This window comes from Mauremys reevesii, linkage group 1 (genome assembly GCF_016161935.1).
Source record: "Mauremys reevesii isolate NIE-2019 linkage group 1, ASM1616193v1, whole genome shotgun sequence".
Taxonomy (NCBI): domain Eukaryota; kingdom Metazoa; phylum Chordata; order Testudines; family Geoemydidae; genus Mauremys; species Mauremys reevesii.
In genome coordinates, this window is record NC_052623.1 from 245,092,558 (window position 1) to 245,112,017 (window position 19,460).

Consider the following 19,460-nt stretch of genomic DNA (forward strand, 5'->3'; position numbering starts at 1 on the left):
CCCAGAGCGCTGCTTTACCGCGTTATATCTGTATTTGTGTTATATCAGGTCACGTTATATTGGCGTAGAGGTGTATTACAAATTCATTGCTCTTTAAGAGAGAGTCAAAGGGCTGTGACTAGAAAGTTCATTCTGTATTAGAGACACATATGCAGGTGTTTTACCAACGTACTGCTTTTATTTTTCTTTCCTTTTAATTTAAATTTCTTTTTCTGTCATATTACTTTAGGTAAAATCAGAAGAAATGGGGAGATTAAAGTTTGTTAAAGAATAATACATTTTCTAAAGCTTTCATTTCAACAGGAAAGCCTTTTGTTAAACTTACTACATTTTCTGAATAGCAAAGAGTTGAGGTGCATTAATAAAACTAAAGATATGATAAGGAGCTAGAGACACACATAGAAATCTATAGATTGCAGTGCTGTTGTAGCCATGTTGGTCCCAGGATATTGGAGAGAGATGTTGGGTGAGGCAATATCTTTTATTGTACCAAGTTTTTGTTGATGAAAGAAACAAGCTTTTGAGCTTGCACAGACCTGAAGAAGAGCTCTTTTAAGTTTGATAGCTTATGTCTCTTTCACCAACAGAAATTGATCCAGTAAAAGATGTTACCTCACCCACCATTTGTCTCTAATATAAATCTGTACTAATCTTTCTATCTAGGTTCTTACGTAGCCCCTATTACTGTAGTTTCCAAATGCTTCCGTGGAGCTGGGAAGTTGTGATTTCTCAATCAATGTTAAAAATTTATTACTAGTTTCTTGTACCAGGTTTTCTTCATTATTGGTTTTAGTAAATCTAATAGTAAATTTCTTTTGAACAGTCATCCTTCAAACAATCAGTAATTAGATACTAGTTTGGAAGGGAATTAATAGATTATTGTTAGAAGCCCCCAAAATACTTTTCTGTTGCATTGATTTTGGTTACGTAATACAATTTTTAGTTTTACGCCAGTTTATACTTTTAGAAATATATTTCACTAATGACTAGATTGCTCAGGAGGGAATTATTAATGCATTATTGAATCTTTCATCTCTAGGACATTGTTTCAAATCCATCCCAGATTGGTAGTGAACAAATATCTTTATCAAATGATAGTTGGTCATTTTCCTTGTCAGGCCAGTTTTTACTAGGCATTAACCACCACGGCTGACATAATATTAGGCACTAATTACTGTCCTCCATGGTAGTCTCAGGGCTTAAGAACTGAATAATACTAACTTTTTCTCAACTCCAGCGGTGATCCTTGTAGAAGAGAATTGAAGCACATTGGTGGAGGGTAGTTCAATGAATTTTTTATTTACTATTCATTCACAAGGGCTAGCACATTATGGCACCTTTTATGAACAATACATTAAAAAAAAAGAGAAAAAATGTACACTGGGAAAACTGAATTCCATATATTATTTAGAAAATTTTAAACAAAAATTTATTTTGGTGAGTCTTTGAAAAATGTATATGCCGGAGATACTCAGTTACTGTCATTCTACCTCTTTTTTCACCCTTCTTATTTTCTAGTGGCTTTTGATAATCAAACATTGAAATGAATCCATATTCTAGCATTTAAAAAGCTCCATTTACAAAAAACAAGTGTATAATTTAGAAATTCTGAGTGTATGAATAATTGGTCAAAGCTTAACTTATCTTAGTCTGTTAAAAGTTGAGCAAAGTCATATCTTTAAACTTGAAAAAAAATCTTAGATATGACCTGCCATTGGACTTTAATCTTATGATAATTTGGTCATTCTTAATTCACTTGTTTGAGGAATGCGTGCTCTTCCTAATTTTAAAATAGAGCCTTACAGTATTCACAAAATTATTTAAAATAGTAACTGTTGATGTGTCAGAATATATTACTTTTTCACTATCATGATAACCTTTTTTTGCAGTACAGTTTTATGAAATTAAAATATATATTTCAGTACAAGATTTTGTTTTGAATTCATGCATTCTAATTGGATACATCAAATATACACAAATATTTTGCAATTGACAATATGCAGCTTGTGTTATGCAATACAATTTAAACTTAATTACTTAAAATAATAGACATTTTTAAGAGGTAAGGCCAAATTCTAAGATTTACTAACTGCATCACCTGTTAGAATAGAATAGAATTGGATCATGACCATGTACTGAAGAAACATTATGGCTCAATGTTTTAACTGATATAATGGCTCTAATGATACATTTTTACATTTTAATGTATGTTTGTACTCAAATCGTTTTTGTTTTCAGAAAACAAGTAATCAGCCGAAGACTGGAACTATTACTATAGAAGAATTCAGGGCAATTTATCGAACCCTTGCACACAGAAGTGAAATACATGAACTTTTCTGCAGTTATTCTCCGAACCGCAAAATTCTACCTGAAATAAACCTGATTGAGTTTCTCAGAAAAGAACAATTTGTAATTGATGCTAATGAAGCAATTGCCTCTGAACTTATTGCAAAGTATGAACCCATTGAAGAAGGTACACTATATCTTTAACATAATATAAATGTTGGATTTTCAGATTTTATTTTACTATGTTACTTTTTATATATGTATGTATATTTATTTTTGAATACTTATTTGACTATAAAATTATTATGAAATTTATGAAAAAGCTGTAAACTGTGTAAGATAAGTATCTGCTTTCCTAAATAAAGAGAGAGAGAATTTGAGATCTGTTAGTAAGCATGTGGACATAATATTAGTTGTTTTTCAAGTTCAGATCCTTAAACTACTATGGATATATTATTACAAGAAATCTTTAATACATTAATCATAAATTTATACAGGATATGGCTCAAATATAGAACATACAGTTTCCTATAGGTAGGTGATTCAAACTCCAGTATTGTACCCGGGGCCAGTCCAAAAGTTGTATAAGGTCTCCTGTGTAGAAACATTTTATGTAAGATCATGAAAAATATGGCTAGTTAAAGCCCTGAATGTTTTGTTAGGCCCCTGAGAAATGTGAAATGGCCCTTGCTGTGCTGGGATGTCAAACTGTGTGACACTTATTGTTGATTGAACTAATCTATCAGAACTCATTTTGCTTTATTAATCAAGATGAATTTGAATCATGCGCTAAAGAGGTGAAAAATGAAAACTGTATGTCCTTAGCCAAATATCCTCACCATCATATGATGCTGCTCTTCAACATTAGATTACAATAGAAAAATGAATAATTTTAAAATGTATTTGAAATGTGCAAAAGTAAAATGAAGTTTTGAATCATTACTTATTTTGTAGCTAGAGACCTTTTTAATTTGTCTTGTTGAAACTTGAAGACTAAGTACAATAATTATTAAAACAAGAATAAATCATATCAGAACTAAATTATATGTAACTTATTTTAGCTTAAGAGATCTGTTTCACAACCACATTAAAATGAAGATAATTTTTTGTGAGCTCCTTAATAAAAGAGTTTGATTTTGTTATGTTACTTGTAAGTCGGTTTTTGTTAGTATATTGTTATCAGTGCAATACAAGATAGGATATAGCTTACATGTCTCGGAATAGTACTAGCTTTTGATACATTACTTTAACCATGTCACTATTCAAGACTAATAAGTATCTGCATTTCTTTCAAGTATTGACAGTCATACTTTTGGAGTGGGTACTTCTGTGGTTTGAATGTTGTAAGGTAATTTACACATAAGACTCACAAAGTTGAATCGAGTGGTGTTTGTATCAATTTTTGCTTAGTTCCCATCAAGATCCTGTATGCTGTGCAACACACTGAATCTAAATTCTGCATTAAGGGTCCAGACTGTGTGCAAACTCAGTAAACTAACACAGCATTGGTGTACATTTTCAAGAGTTACTTTGCAACCACGACAACTAGAAATATATGTATTACTTAAAAAAAAATCAAAGCTTAGATTCTGAAGCATAATTCCGAGGGAAGGGGAATTCCACAGCAAATGCTATGGCCATGGAAAACATGCAGCCCTGAATATAACCCACTTATGCTATAAAACATAGCACCAGCAATAAAAATTAGTTAATTAATTACATTGTTTGCATTGTATTAAACTTGTTTTTAAGTACAAACAAATATTGATACTACACCTATTTGAACTCTCCTTATGGGACATTCCATTAGGAGAACTGCTAGTATTCTCTATCTACTGTTTTTGATTGCTCAGTATTCTGAGTGCAAAATGGATCATAAAAACATAAGAACGGCCATACTGGGTCAAACCGAAGTTCCATCTAGCCCAGTATCCTATCTTCCGACAGTGGCCTATGCCAGGTGCCCCAGAGGGAATGAACAGAACAGGTAATCATCCTGTTAAACATCCCCTGTTGCCCACTCCCAGCTTCTGGCAAACAGAGACTAGGGACACCATCAACATTCTCAACCAATTTTATTTTTAAAGCACCCAAGAATGCTTAACCAGTTGGATTGTTCAGTTTGCTGAATATCTCCCATCTCTTTCGGGAAGAGAATTGATCTCTTGTACAATATAAACTAATTAATATAAAGGCTCTTCCACTTTAATTGCTATGGTGTGAAATTTGTTTTAAAAATAGGTTTTTTTTTTTAAATTGGAGGGTATTCCATCGCGGGTACTTGGAAAAAAATTAACAATTAATATAGCAGGACACATTTTGTTTTCTAACAGTGGACCTCTTAAAGTGCACTTTTACTCTGAAAAAATAGTTTGGTAAACATGACATCATGGATGCCACATTTATCATGCCTCCAGATTAATTTTTCTCAATTACATGTAAGGTAAGAAGGTAGTTTAGAAAGGCAGCAGTGCAAATTCAGCCTGGAATTTTAAGCTCGGGCTGGGTTCCTTCTGGCTCATACATCACCATTAGTAATAAAGATTCTGCTGGTGAAATTCTGTCCTTAGTTACATCTGTATGAAGTAACTGTTATCATATTATTTTCAAATATACTTATCTTCTGTGTGATTTCGTAACTCTTTTCTTGTCTCTTAGGCTATCAAGGAGTGTTTGGACTAAGGCTTGGGGGTAGTTTTACTCATGGGCAGATCCTTTTTTATTACTTTGTGGATTTTTAATTTATAAAAAAATATATGTAGGGATACTACAAATATATTAAAAATAAATGTACTAATCTAAAAGTTATCATCTTATATTACTTTTCTCCATTCCCTTTTCTTCCTCTTTTATGTCCTGAGTTCATTCTTTTCTTAATTCCATTTTGTTTTTCCTTTTTCTATTATTTTCTGTATGTCCCCTCTTCCTTGGTATTCTCCTCTGCCCAGTTTCTCTTCCCCTCCAGTTTGATCCATCCGCTGGAAATAAAGGGAAAAGAGAATTGCTAAGGATCATATATCCCATTGGCTCTTCCCACTGCAGTTCAACTCGCTCAGAGATGAATGAAGTACTTATGTGGAGATGGAAGATCTTCAGGGGTCCCTAATCTCCCTTTCTGACTGCTACATCACTGCTCTGGGTAAAGTGTCTGGGAAGACCATGGATTTGTTTTGCGTGTAATAGCCCAACTACTTCTGCTACACTTTAGAAAGTGAAGGCTCCCTTAAGTGATGTAGATTCTCTGCTGAGCTTCATTGCTCTGTGTGACAAGAGGCAAAATTTGCAACTCAGCTGAGAGAAAGCAACACGGGTTAATTACAGCTCTTTTTGGGAGCTGTAGTTCAGACATACCTCTTGAAATTAACCTGTATGCTGGTGATAGTTCTCCCAGCCTGAAGGGCAGTGTCTATCACAGTAATCTAGGATTGGAACCTGCACACCATTAACAAATATAAAGCAAGAAGTCATGGAACACAGGTCCCTTAAAATGAAGTAGTTGTCCTGTTTATAATATCATTAAAATTTGATTGTCTTTCCACATTAAGATATCTTGGTGGCTTCATTTTCGAAAAGACAGAGCTGCTAGACTGTGCATCAGAACTTTTATTCTTAAAATTACAAGAATGAAACTTATGAGCTGAGTGCAGTTTTTATACTACATATGACCTATGGTCCCTGAACCCTCCCAAAGCACTCTCCCTAACTGTTGAGAGAGCTCTCTTCCACACTCTTATCAGGCCAAGAGTCCTGACCCTTCTTGCATGACTTCCTTTGCTTACAGGCTAGCTGGCCTTTTCAACTTGGAGCAGCTCTAGGCTCTGTATTGGTTCTGCCCCACTTCTAGCTACTATAGGTTCTCTGAGCTGTTGCTTCCCAACCTGAGGCATTGCTGACAGCAAGTTGAGGAAAATCAAAGCTCACAGAGAGGCCCAGAGGGGAGAGAATATTCCCAGCTTGGGCAATATGGAGTTTGACTCTATCCTCATAGTCTTGGCATAGAACCCCCTTTTGGCCTGCCTGATAATACAAGAAATTTAGGGATTTATGATGCTTTATTAAACATTTCTCACTGTCCAACCAGAGCTGTAAAAGTTCGGCATGCAACCCATGCCCTTCTGAGGTTTTATTTCAAGATAAAATCTTATATTGAAGTTAGTCACCTTACATGGTCTGAGATGTAATATGTTAATACTATACTAAGAAAACTGTATATAAGTGTCTTATTATTTTTGTAAAACTATTTTTACTGAATAATATGGTAAAAAAGTATTAATAATAGTCTGGTCTGACTACCCAAGAACCTTGTGTTTATCCTTGTAATGTCTAGTTTTAGTTTTAATTTTAAAGGGAGCCTGCCTTAGCTGCAGCCCCACTGTGCCACCAGAGAGCGCGATCCACAGGGAGCCGCATTTACGGTCCATGGGAGCCACCACTGGCTCGCGGGCCTTTCAGTGAAGAACAGTGGCTTACTATTGTTACTATTTGTCATGTGGTAATATGCAAAAGTCCAAGTTTGGGAGCCTATTGTGTTGAGCATTACACAGAATCTTTGAAAAACACAATCCCTGCCTTGAAAACCTTGCAAATTCATATTTTTTTAGGTGATAGCAGAAACCTAGCACCTATATATTTTAGCATCTAAAAGTTATGCAAAATTTCAGCTATCCACAGTGTTTATCTGCAGGTGGAAGTTCACCATTAGTTTATCCTTAGGAAATCTGTTCTTTTTCCAAAAGGCATTAATAGGAGTTATGTGTGTATCAACTGCAAAATTGAACCCTTAGAAGTTAGGAATTATTACTTGTTGGTAATGCTTTTATTACAGGAAAACAACAGTAAGAAAATAGTTTTTACTTTGTTGAAGTGATGGAAACAAGTATTACATTTATACTTTGCTTTTTAGAATACAAGTTGTAATTTGTCATTGTGCCATCAAATTTAATTCTCTAGAATTCTAGTTTGATAGTATTTTAATCTTTCAAATATTAGTTGTTACTTTCAGTATTTATTTAAAATCTGCTTCTTATGGATTAGCATAATGGAGAGGGCAACATCCTTCTCTTTAAAGAGATTGAAAGGATTCTATAAAGTATTTGTCAGTCCACCTAGAATTCCTGACAAAAGCCACTCTATCCATATGAATGGAAGTTTTGGCACACTCCCAGTTTTAAGTGTTCAACTTCTGAACTTGCTGGCTACAGAGATTCAGAAAAATATGTCAGTCTAGCTAATGTTGGTTAACAGTACTTTTAATGCAATTTGATGGAAAAAGTTCTGTGAGAAATACCGCAGTCCCGTGTACTTTTTTCAGCTAGAGAAACATACCTGGAATGCAATAAACAAAACAAACACTGCCCTAACTCAGTATGTGATGTTAACAGTGCTGATCTATCAACCCTCTGGAAGGAAGAGAAAAAAGTCAGTTCATGTATGCAGATGTAAGGATTATAGTACCAGCTTTTTCTCTGGAGATTAAGAGATGACTACTCTCTACTCTGTGCACAGAAGGCAACTGTTCCACTTCTTCTGTCTCAAGAAGTGCAATAAACATACACCACAGGCTAAATGATTCTTCATGGTAAAAGAGCCGCCTAGGGTCATTTTCCAAACTCCTTCCTTTTGAAAGATGTCTTAGTTTCAAGGAAACAAAAATGCTCTCAAGAACTAAACAAAAATAACCCTCAACTCAACCAATTAACCAACCTACCTCAAAAAAAAACAAATCACAGCAAAGAAGCACAAAGGAACAAAACCAAAAAGGCATAGATATAATGTAATCATCAGAGTCTTCCAAACTGTCAAATGAGGGAAACACATAATAAGATCTGGAAAGTCAGGACAAAATAGTCCCCTTAGACATGTCTGAATCTGTGATAACAGATTAACATTCTGGCTGTCTACATTGATTAAGAGGGAGGAAAAGAAAAATAATATTGTTTTTTTGACAGAAGTGATTTGGACATCTTATTGCATTCTTGGAAGAAACAAGATATTATTGTTAAATAGAAACATTCCAGTAAGGAAAGACCTAGCATTAATGTATGAAAATTTACAAAATTCCAAGAGAAAGTCCCCCCCCATCCCTAAATATCTATCTGTAATGCAAATAGATTGGTGGCCATGCTAGCTATTTTTACAAGGACCACGGGGAGAAAAAGATTGAGGCTTTCCTCAAGGAGGAACTGTGAGGCCTTGGTGACAACCTTGTAAATATCTATGATGTTCATTTATAGAGCAATGATATCAGAGCATTCCCACGGCAAAGGATGAATCGTTACAATTAATAGTGAACAAAACACAAATTACACATTTTCCTTTCTGCCAATTGCATCTATTGATATGCTCAGATTTTCTTTAAAGGACTGTGACCTTGAATATAGTCAGCGGAGATATTATTAGAGGACATCTAGCTAACCATCACAGTTCCTTTCTTCTGCAACATTTATAGGCAAAGTGTTATGGGGAGACTTTTGAATAACACTTGGTGAAGCGGCTAAGGGAGAAAAGCATACTTTTCCATCCTCAAAACTCCAGAGGGATTTAAAACAGCATAGACTTAGAAGTGATTTCTTTCCCTCTTATTCCTAGACAGAATTTCAGAAGAGAGATACTAGTTTTCACACAATGATTTTGAAACAACAAAAAAGGAAAATTCAGATATGACAAAAGCTCTACTTCTACAAGGATACAAAAGTAGTATCTGCCATACCATCAGAGATAGTCTAAAATGTATTAACATTACTTTCTTCTAATATAGGAGTGGAAAAAATCTGTACATGACAGGGAGGGCTCAGGAAGATAATAGAAATCAGATTATTCCTGGAAACGAATTCTTTCCTTCCATTCATATCCAGTTTCTGGGTATGTTATTCAGACGAAGATGGAAGCAATTTCAAGGAAGCAGTAAATGCTTGCCTCTTAGGGTGGGAGAGACATATATGACTCAGAACCAGAAAAGATCTTATATTTATACTGTTTTGTGATTTCTAAAAAAACAAAGAAAACCATAATGTTCTTCAAGTAGTTGCAGATGTGTATTCCACTCAAGTGTGCATATGCCGAGCATACCAAAGCTGGAGAGCTTTGCCTAGCAGTACCCGTAGAAGTGGCACTCGTCCCCTATGGCCCCTTAGCCTCTTGCCAAGCTATTTAAGGATGGTGCTGACCTGCCCTTTCCTTCCTCCCCCCAGTTTCTTCTCACTGCCTGCAGCTGGAGTCGGAGCACTCGGTGCAGTAGTTTATCTCACACTTGTTTTTCTCAGTTTTTTGGGGACTTTGCTGTATATAATTAATATAGTTTAGTACTCCCTTAGGTGCAGTTTATAGTAGTTAGTGAGAATGGATAGATAGTCATCCTGGGTGATGCCTTCACGAGGGTTTAAACATTGTCCATCATGTGAGGTGGCTATTCCTAATAGTGATCCCCACATGTGGTGTTTGTTGTGCGTGGGAGAAGGCACATTAAAGAACCTTGCTTCATCTGTAAGTTTAAAAAGAGACTGCAGGTAGTGAGGGACTTGCATGTGAAATAGCATCTTCAAGAGCAGGCCAGGAGGCCCACCTTGGCACCAGAGACCTCTACAGATCCTTGAGCCCTGCAGTGTCCGTCAGAGTCGAATGTTGCTTCCAGCGTGAGGTCTAGTGCTTCCCCAATGAGGTAGAGGGATCATTCTCCTTCCTCTGGCCCTCCAAGGAAGAGATCCCACAAGATGGACCAAGACCATTCCAGGACTCAGAGAGATTCCTCTTTGTCTTCTAAGAGCAGTGCTGACTGACACCATGATTTCTCCGGTATGCATGGTGGACCATTTAACCACTCCTTGGTACTGCGCCAAGATCAGTTGGACTCTGTACTGTCGACTCTGGTACTGACAACATCAGCATTGGTACTGACTGTCTCTATGCCATTGGCATACCAGGCGGCATTAGACCTGCTCTGCCCCTCTGTTCCTGATTCCCCAATAATTCACGAGCATTCAGCTTCTTCTGCAGTGCCCTCAGCACTGTCTGGTCTGCTTGCAGAGTTGTCTTGTTCATTGCAACCATATTCCTCTCTGCCTAAAAGCCAGAGTTGTGGTCAGCATCCTTTTTGGTTCCAAGGGGCCCACCAGTGCAGGTGCTGTCTTTGGCACTGATGTTGTCTTTGCTTCAGCCCTCATCTTTGGGATCAGTACTGACCTTGGCTCTGGGATCGTTTGCTCCGGTACCAAGTGGAACTGCGATGTCTCTTTTGGTACCGAAGCACCAACTGCTCATTCATTCTTGGTGCCCCTGCCATCTCCATATTGTTTTTCAGATGAGGCTGGTTGTTTGATTGCCTTGTCAGGGTGGCTCTTCGGCTACCACCAGACGACTTCCAGGGCTCATTGAGATCAAGTGCGAGGACATCTTCCTCTTCTCCCTCGCCTTCAAAACATTTTTCTCAGAAGATCCTAGGATCACCATCACTACTGAGATTGGCACCATTCCCGCAGTAGAGATAGGGGCCCTGGCCTAATACCTACTGGCCACTGAGTATAGGGCACTAGCTTCTAAAACGTACACAATTGTTACCCACTTGCAAATGGGTTAATAGCATAATGGCATTTTCCATCTCTTATTTCTAAACACACATCCTGTGGCTGCAAGGCATTTTTATTGCATTCATATCAAATTCCAGATTCCTCTAAGCAGGCTCTCAATTCTACTATTTTTCATTCCTGGGCATCTTTTATTACTTGTACTCTATAATCCCTGGGTTCCATCACTGTGCAGATCTTTCTAAGTCTGGGTGGGATTCTTCCACTTTCATGTTAATATTTTGGTTTTGTGCTGGGGGTGGAAGTGGCTGGCTGGAGGCAGTATCGTTGTGTGGCAGGCGTTCAAATTGGTATTTCCATTCAACATTCTCGTTGGCCCACTATATGACACACTCAGTTTTCACAGAGATTTTTTGAAGTCCCACAGTGATGTCTATTGTGCAGCCACTTGCTTTACTCTACTGCCTTCCACGGGAAGTTTCGCCACGCCTTGAACACAACAATCAATTGTTTCTTTTAGGCTGGCTTCTGCCTCTCTTGGATACATATACTGCTTGGGGGCAGGAGGGCTAGCTTTGAGCATTGGCCTGCTAAACCCAGGGTTGTGAGTTCAATCCTTGACAGGGCCATCTCAGGCAAAAATCTGTCCAGGGATTGGTCCTGCTTTGAGCAGCAGGTTGGACTAGATGACCTCCTGAGATCCCTTCCAACCCTGACATTCTATGACCCGGGCCTGTGACTAGAACTTCTGCATCATTTTTACTCTTAGCCCACACCTCCCAGTGTTTGCAATTTCTAGAATTTCCGTAGCCCATTTGGGTCAATCCAGTTCTTTAGAGGCCTTAAGAGCTGCAAGACAGTAGCTTGCTAAAATCTCTAGCGATTCCCAGAGTATGCCAGGGGGCATCTCCCATAGAACCCTGTTGGTGAAGTCAACCAGCACTCTCAGTTCTCTCAAAGCATCAATTCCCAGAATTCCTTCATCTCCCAATCCATCAAGCCAAATTGCGCTTTATTTTCCCTTTTCTCCACCCTATACAGGATCTTTCTGCAAAAGGGAACATTGCTCTCTGCCTCATTAAGCCCCTGTAACGTTTTAACTCCTTCCAGAGATCCAAACAGGTTCTTATTCTGGGTACTAATCAGGGAATAAGTAGCACCTGAATCTACCAGTAAATGTTGTCCAAATGCCCCTCCTGCAAATGTCACATAAACCATAAACCTCCTATACGGTGGAGGCTTCTGCAGCTCTTCTAGTGTTTGGAACAAGGGGCTGTATGGGACATTCCAGAAAAGACCCAGGGACACACGCTGTAGTCTTCCCTCTCATAGTAAGGAGGATTCAAATCAGGGCCTCCTTCTAGCCCAACTTCCTTCCCTAGATTATGAGCCCCTTTGATCGCAGCCACTATTCCCATCTGCCTTCCCAACTCCACTTAGAGAGCACAGATCTGTATCTTACACTCCCCGTGGTCTGCCTGAGTCTTATTCTGGGAATCCTTCAGTAAGGCTCTAATCACTGCCTTACTTTTTTCTGCCTGCATTTTCAACTCGCAGACTTCCTGCTCCAGCTTCTCACTCACTCTCTCACTGTCACCCACTTGCTTCTGCATTGCCACTATCTGTGCTGCCTGAGTCAGAGTTGTAGCCCAGAGGCTAGGGGGGCAGGGATAGCTCAGTGGTTTGAGCTTTGGCCTGCTAAACCCAGGATTGTAAATTCAATCCTTGAGGGGGTGATTTGGTGGCAAAAATCTGTTTGGGGATTGGTCCTGCTTTGAGCAGGGGCTTGAACTAGATGCCCTCCTGAGGTCCTTTCCAATCCTGATATTCTATGATTCTATGTCTGACTCAGAGGTCAGGATAGCTGCTTCCTTTTCTTTCTCAGCTTTATATTTCTCTAATTCCTCCACTCTTGCCTTTAACTGATCTTTTTATGTACTACCATTGCTACCATCTGCTTACAGAGCGGCAGGAAAGCCCTGGGGCTAGTGAAGGCTTCAGGTTTCCAAAGACCATTACCATATTCCTGTATAAAATCCATCAAGCTGTTACCCAAAACCATTTCCATCTTTCCAGATACAACCTTTTCATCTGACATATTTTCTTACTTGACCAGACTACCAGCCTGAGTCCCAGTAACAGAATGTATCCATAAATTGACTCACAGACTACAATATGGGAATTACAGGTTTCTACCCTGTCGCACTGTCCTCTCGTCCCTATTGCAGCTAACCATGTGTGTACCAATCATCCCCTTCCTCTCCACCAACTCCACAGACTGGCACAGAAATCTGTTACCCGGAATTATCTGAACCCAAAGCTGTGGTAACTAATCTCTGTTTTCCAGGCGGTGTCAGGAAATAAATCAGTGGGGGACACAGCACCTCCATCTGATAAATGTTTGGTACACACAAGAGTGCATTCACCCCAAAAGTCTTGTTTTTATTGAGTCTAAAGCACACATGAAAACCTAGCAATAGTCTAGAAGCACCCCAGATAGATATAGTTACCCAAAGTCTGAAGTGGTATCGAGTGATTCAGCAGCAGGGTTCTGGTGGTCAGCTTTGCTCATAGCCACTGGGGAGTTAGGTGTCAGTCTCTTAGCTTGTCAGCAAAGGCTAAATTAACAAACATAGGCACTCAGACCCAAGGTCACCTATTCAAATCGCCCCTCCCCTCCTTCTCATGAATCTGTCCTTGTTAATAACATGCTGCAGTTGTTTTGTCTGCCTAAGCAAGGCCAAATTATTCCTATATGGGGTCTTTGCTTCCAGCTTACGGGGTTAAGTGCACAAGATGGCTACCAGTTATGTTAAATCCAGTTCTCTCATAACACCCCCACCATTTCCTGGGACCCCAGAACTTCATCATGCTAATCCTGAGAGATGTCCTGATGAAACTAGGCTAGAAAGAGGAACCCAGATAACATTACCACCTCTACCAGTTCCAGCTGAATCTAAAACACCACCTGTGATGAAATAGGATCGAAGTGAAACAGCAACAACAACAGCTCTAGCCTATCTCAATTAACTTAGTGTGACACCCTGGCACCCCAATATTCATCACTGTCATATAATTAGGATATGTTCTGTACAAATCATGCCTTCTGAGGTATCATTCTAAAAGTCTTGATCTGCTAGACTAGTGGTCCCCAACCTTTTCGTCTGGCAGGTGCCAGACAAAGGACCACTGCGGCAGTGGAGCACCCGCCGAAATGCCGCCGAATTTTGGCGGCATTTCGGCGGCAACACCTCTCGATGATGCCACTTGCCGTCGACAAGTGACATCATCGAGAGGCGTCCCTGCTGAAATTCGGGAGCAATGCCTCTTGATGACGTCACTTGTCAATGGCAAGCGGCGTCATCGAGAGGCGTCCCCACCGAAATTCGGGGGCGATGCCTCTTGATGACGTCACTTGTCGAGAGGCGTCCCCGGTGGCATTTCAGCAGGTGCTCTCCCGGGGGCCAGGACGCGGGCGCATTAAGATGCCCCGGCGGGTGCCATGGCACCCGCGGGCACTGCATTGGGGACCACTGTGCTAGACATTAATATCTCGTTGGATTGTATGTGATATCGTCGTATGTAAAGTTATGAAGCTTGGCTATGTAGGTGTTACTGAAACTTGTTGTGAGGTTGAAAACACCCACAAGCAGCCTTTCAGGTACAACAGTAAAAAAGCCAAACAATGTTAATGGCTTATTGAGGAAATACACACAAGCACAAGGATTACCCAAGGAATTGTGTACAATAGAAACCTCTCAGAGATAACCTTCCACAATGGGAACTGTTTGATTCGGGTCACAGCAAAGAGCTTTCCAGCAAGTGGGAAGAAGCTATAAAAGGGGGGAAATAACATCATGATGGTAACATTCTTCCTACAACACCACACCTGGAAACACCTGAGGAACAAAGACTGAACTGGGGGGAAGTGATGGTCCCAGGCTAAAAGGATTACTAGCCTGTATATGAAAACCTGGGAAACCCAAGCTGTAAAGCCAAGACAGCTTGTATCTTAAGAATCTGCCGGGCTGTTTATCACTCAGGGTGAGAATTTGCTAATTCATATACTACCTATCTAGTATGTTAAACTCAGTTTGCAGTTTTGTTTATTTACCAGGTAATCTGCTTTGATCTGCCTGCTATCACTTATCACTGAAAATCTATCCTTTTGTAGTTAATAAATTTATTTTATGTTTTAATCTAAACCAATGAGCTTTGACTGGAATGCTTGGGGAAAATCTCTGCTTGGTTACCACAAGTGTGCATTGTCCTCTTCACATTGATCAGGTATTACAGCCATGTACTAGCCAGATTTGACCACCACTGCTCTGGGGTCTCAGACTGGGAAGCTGGTGGCTAGAGACCCTGCATGTAACTGCAGCTGGGTGTGTCCCTACCTGTATGAATGCCGGTGAAAGTGCAGGCTGGGGGGCTTTACAACTTGTCTCAGCAGTACAGTGTGAGAGGGGGCCCAGGCTGGTGGTTCAGGGGGCTCAGTGATACCCCAGTTCCAGGTGGCACCCAGGGGGGAACCTGTTACAGTCTAATTTCCCCAAAAGGACAGTTATCACCATCTTTGATACTATCTAAGAGAATGTAAAACAAGGGGATTTTTTCCTTCTAAAAATTCTCCCCAGCTAAAGGGAAAGAGATGTTATTAAAATGAAAGCCTTATTTAATTCTTTACATTTCAAACATTTTTACTGTTTTTCCTTCTTTTCTTTATGTTTAATAAAAGGCTAAAAGAAAGTTTAATGATGTGTTTGCCGTGATAGGCCAAAGTTTCTGTATACTAAACCCCAGACCTTGTTTAACAGTGTTGAATGTTGGACAGTGACTGGGTTATGTTAACGTTTTTGGGCCTCTATATTCCATCTAAATTAATACAATACCACCTTCTATGCTGTCCCTCTTCAGGGATCCTTCTCGTGAGCCACTGCTCCTTCAGCAAGTCCAGACTTTGTGTGCTTTGGGAGCTATGGAGGAGGTATTCCAGCAGCATTTGGGAAAAGGATTCTATTCCCAGTATTTCCTGGTCCGATGAGACCTATTCTGAATCTCTGGGGTCTCGACAAATACATAAAATGCATGAGATTATGTATGGTTGCTCCAGCAACAATTCTTCCTGCGTTAAATAACAATGACTGGGTTTGCTGCCCTATATCATCAGGATGCTTACTTCCACGTGACAATTTTCCCAAGTCACAGGAAGTTTCTGAGATTTGTTGTGGCAGGTCATCATTATCACTGTGCTTCTCTGTGGCCTGTCCTTGGCACCTTGTGTTTTTACCAAATGCTTGGCAGTAGTGACTGAAGTCTCAGGAAAAGAGGAATTCATGTCTTCCCATACATGGATGATTGATCAGTGAGGGGCAGGCAAGAGAACCAGTCCTCTTGCATGTTCAGTTCACACTATGCCTTTTTGATCACCTGGATCTAATCTTGAACAATGGGAAGTTGACATTAATACTAATTTAAAAAAATGAGTTCATTGGAGCCTACTACATTCTAGAGCTTGAGGACATTCCTACTGAACAAGTGATTTCAGGCAATTTGTCACCTGTGTCCGTATCGCCGCTTTCACCCATCTATTACGATCTGAGCACGCCTGAAGTTATTAGACCATATGGCCACACACTTATGTGGTCCAGAATAGAAGATTGCACCTCCTCCTTCTTCAAGACTGATTGAAGTTGGTCTACCGCCTGAATTGTCAGGCATTTGAAAGCCTGGTCTGAGTGCCTCCAGTGATTCTAGACTCCTTTCAGTGGTGGACAGTTCAGAGCAATATATGCCAGGGTTTCTCTTTGCTTGTTCCACACCAGACAGGACCATAGTTACGGATACTTCAACAATTAGATGGGGAGCACATCTGGGGGAATTAAAGCTACAAAATTTGTGGATGGATCAGGAGGCATTTCTTCATATTAATGTTCTGGAGCTTCGGGACATATGCAATGCATATAAGGTATCTGAGTGCAGATCAGGGGTGCAGTGGTTCACATACTCACTGACAAGACCACTGTCAGGAGGTAATAAAGTTCTGGCATTATGAATCCAAGAGAACATCATTCCCATAGCTGCTCATTTACCAGGGGCCCAGAATCATTTGGCTGTTTGTCTCAGCAGGAATTTCTTCCAGAATCACAAGTGCTTTTTGAAGATCAGTGTGCTGAAGTCCATATTCGGAGAATGGGGCATTGCTGCTATTGACATGTTTGCAACAAAGGACAATAAGAAGTGCCATCAATTTTGCTTTTGAGCGGGTCTCAGACCAGATTCCTTAGTCAAAGCCTTTCCTCTGAATTGGAGATTGGCACTATTGTATGCCTTTCCCCCGATGCCACTCGTTTTTCTGGTCATTCTCAAGCTGAGGGTTGATCATGCCAGACTGATTATGATCACACCAGCTTGGCTGAGACAATGTTGGTTTTCCGACTTCCTCAGTCTGTTTGCACATATTCCTATTTCTTGTTGTCCCTACATACCATCTCAGTTCTGAACTCAGATTTCTCATCCAGCGCTGCGCAGTTTGCACCTCACAGCATAGATTCTCTATGGTTAGATAAGGAAGAGGAGCACTTTTTTGAAGCTCTTCCACAGGTTCTACTTAACATTAGAAAGCCTTCTATTAGGGATACCTATATGGGTAAGTAGAAATGTTTTTTTCAATTTGGTCCCTAGCCCGGGGGATTCAACTGATGCAATCCTGCATTCAGGACATCCTGGAGTACCTGTTACACCTTCAGTCATCTGGTCTGTCTCTCAGTTCACTGGCAGTAATTTAAAAGGTTCATGTTCCCGTGCAAGGGACATCTTTTTTTTTGAATGCCATGGTAGTCAGGTTTCTGAAATGGATCACTCATCTCTTTCCACTGGTGAAGGAAGTGATTCCTGAATGGGACCTTAACATGGTGTTAGCCACCATCATGGGTCCTCCATTTGAGTTTTGGCAACTTGTTCTCTGTCACTCCAATGCCAAAAGATAACATTTATTGTGGCCATAATTTCTGTGAAAAGAATAGTAGGCCCTGATGATGGACCCTTCATACACCCAGTTTTTCAAGGACAAGGCTACCTTGAGACCTCATCCTAAGTTTCTGTCTAAGGTGGTGTCACAATTTCATCATAACCAGACAATTTACTTAGCTATATATTTTTTCAAACCTCATTCAAATGCTTATGAACAGTGTCTTCATTCCTTGGATGTGAGACAATGCTTGATGTTTTACTTGGAAAGAACTAAGCCACTTTGTTCATTGCATATTTTTGTTTCCTTTGTGGATCACATAAAAGGTCAAGCTGTCTCTGTGCAGATGATTTCCAAGTGAATAACATCTTGCATTATGGATGCTTATGAGATAGCTCAGATTTTGCCTCCAAAAACCCTTTCCACGAGGTCCCAAGTGACATCAGTTACATTTCTCAGTAACATTCCAATACTGGACATTTCCAGGGCTGCCACTTGGTCTTCCATACATACTTTTTACAAAGCATTACATCTTGTCCAGATCAAACACAAATTTTGAGAAGGCAGTCTTGCAGTCACTCTTAAAGTAGCTCCGAGCCCCACCTCTTTCTGATACCATTTGTGAGTCACCTGAGGGGAATACACATCTACAACCACTCAAAAAAGAAAAGATCATAGAATCATGCAACCGTAGGGTTAGAGGGGACCACAGAGGTCATCTAGTCTAACCCCTTTCCAAGCTGCAGGATTTCTTGTGTCTAAACCATCTAAGACAGATGGTTATCCAGCCTCCTTTTGAAAATGTTCAGGAAGGTGCTTCCATGACCTCCCTAGGCAGTCTGTTCCATTGTCTGTTCTTACAGTTAGGAAGTTTTTCCTGAGATTTAATCTATATCTGCTATGCTCTTGTCCTGCCCTCTGTGCAAGAGAGAACATATTTTCTCCATCTTTCTTATGGCAGCCTTCAAGTATTTGAAGTCCGCTATCATGTCTCCTTTCCAAACTAAACATACCCAATTCCTTCAGCCTTTGCTGATATAGCTTACATTCCATCCCTTTGATGATTTTAGTTGCTCATCTTTGGATCCTTTCCAGTTTCTCTATATCCTTTTTATACAGCGGTGACCAAAATTGGACACAGTACTCCAGCTGAGGCTTAACCAGCACTGAGTAGAGCAGTACTATCACTTCCTGTGACTTGCTTGCTATACCTCTCTTAATACAACCCAAAATTGCATTTTCTTTTTTTGCAACAGCATTACATTATTGACTCATGTTGAGGTTGTGATCCACCACAACTCCCAGATCCTTCTCAACAGTGCTGCTGCCAAGCCAGTTATCTCCCAGTCAGTATTTGTGCATTTGTTTTTTCTTCCCTAAGAACAGCACCTTAACTTTGTCTTTTTTTAATTTAATTTTGTCATCTGTAGCCCAGTTCTCCAATTTATCGAGCTCCTTTTGAATTTTAGCTCTATCCTCTGAAGCGTTTGCACATCACCCAGCTTTGTGTCATCTCCAGATTTGGTCTGTATACTCTCTATTTCTACATCCATGTCTTTAATAAAGATGGTTACTTACCTGTGCTGTAACTGTTATCCTCAAGATGTGGGTGCAGAGGTGTATTCCATGACCCACCCTCCATTCCCTCTGCATTGGAGTCTCAATTCTTGAACTTTGGTGCAAAG

The 19,460-nt window shown here is 39.9% G+C and overlaps 1 protein-coding gene across 5 annotated transcripts in view; it reads left to right on the forward strand.

Annotated features, from left to right (window-relative positions):
* PLCZ1 (phospholipase C zeta 1) overlaps positions 1-19,460 on the forward strand; it is a 149,492-nt gene that overhangs the window by 3,518 nt on the left and 126,514 nt on the right. For all 5 annotated transcript variants that reach the window (XM_039544635.1, XM_039544651.1, XM_039544663.1 and 2 more), the window contains exon 3: positions 2,239-2,473. In XM_039544635.1, the coding sequence (XP_039400569.1) occupies positions 2,239-2,473 (235 nt within the window). The remainder of the gene's footprint in view (positions 1-2,238; positions 2,474-19,460) is intronic.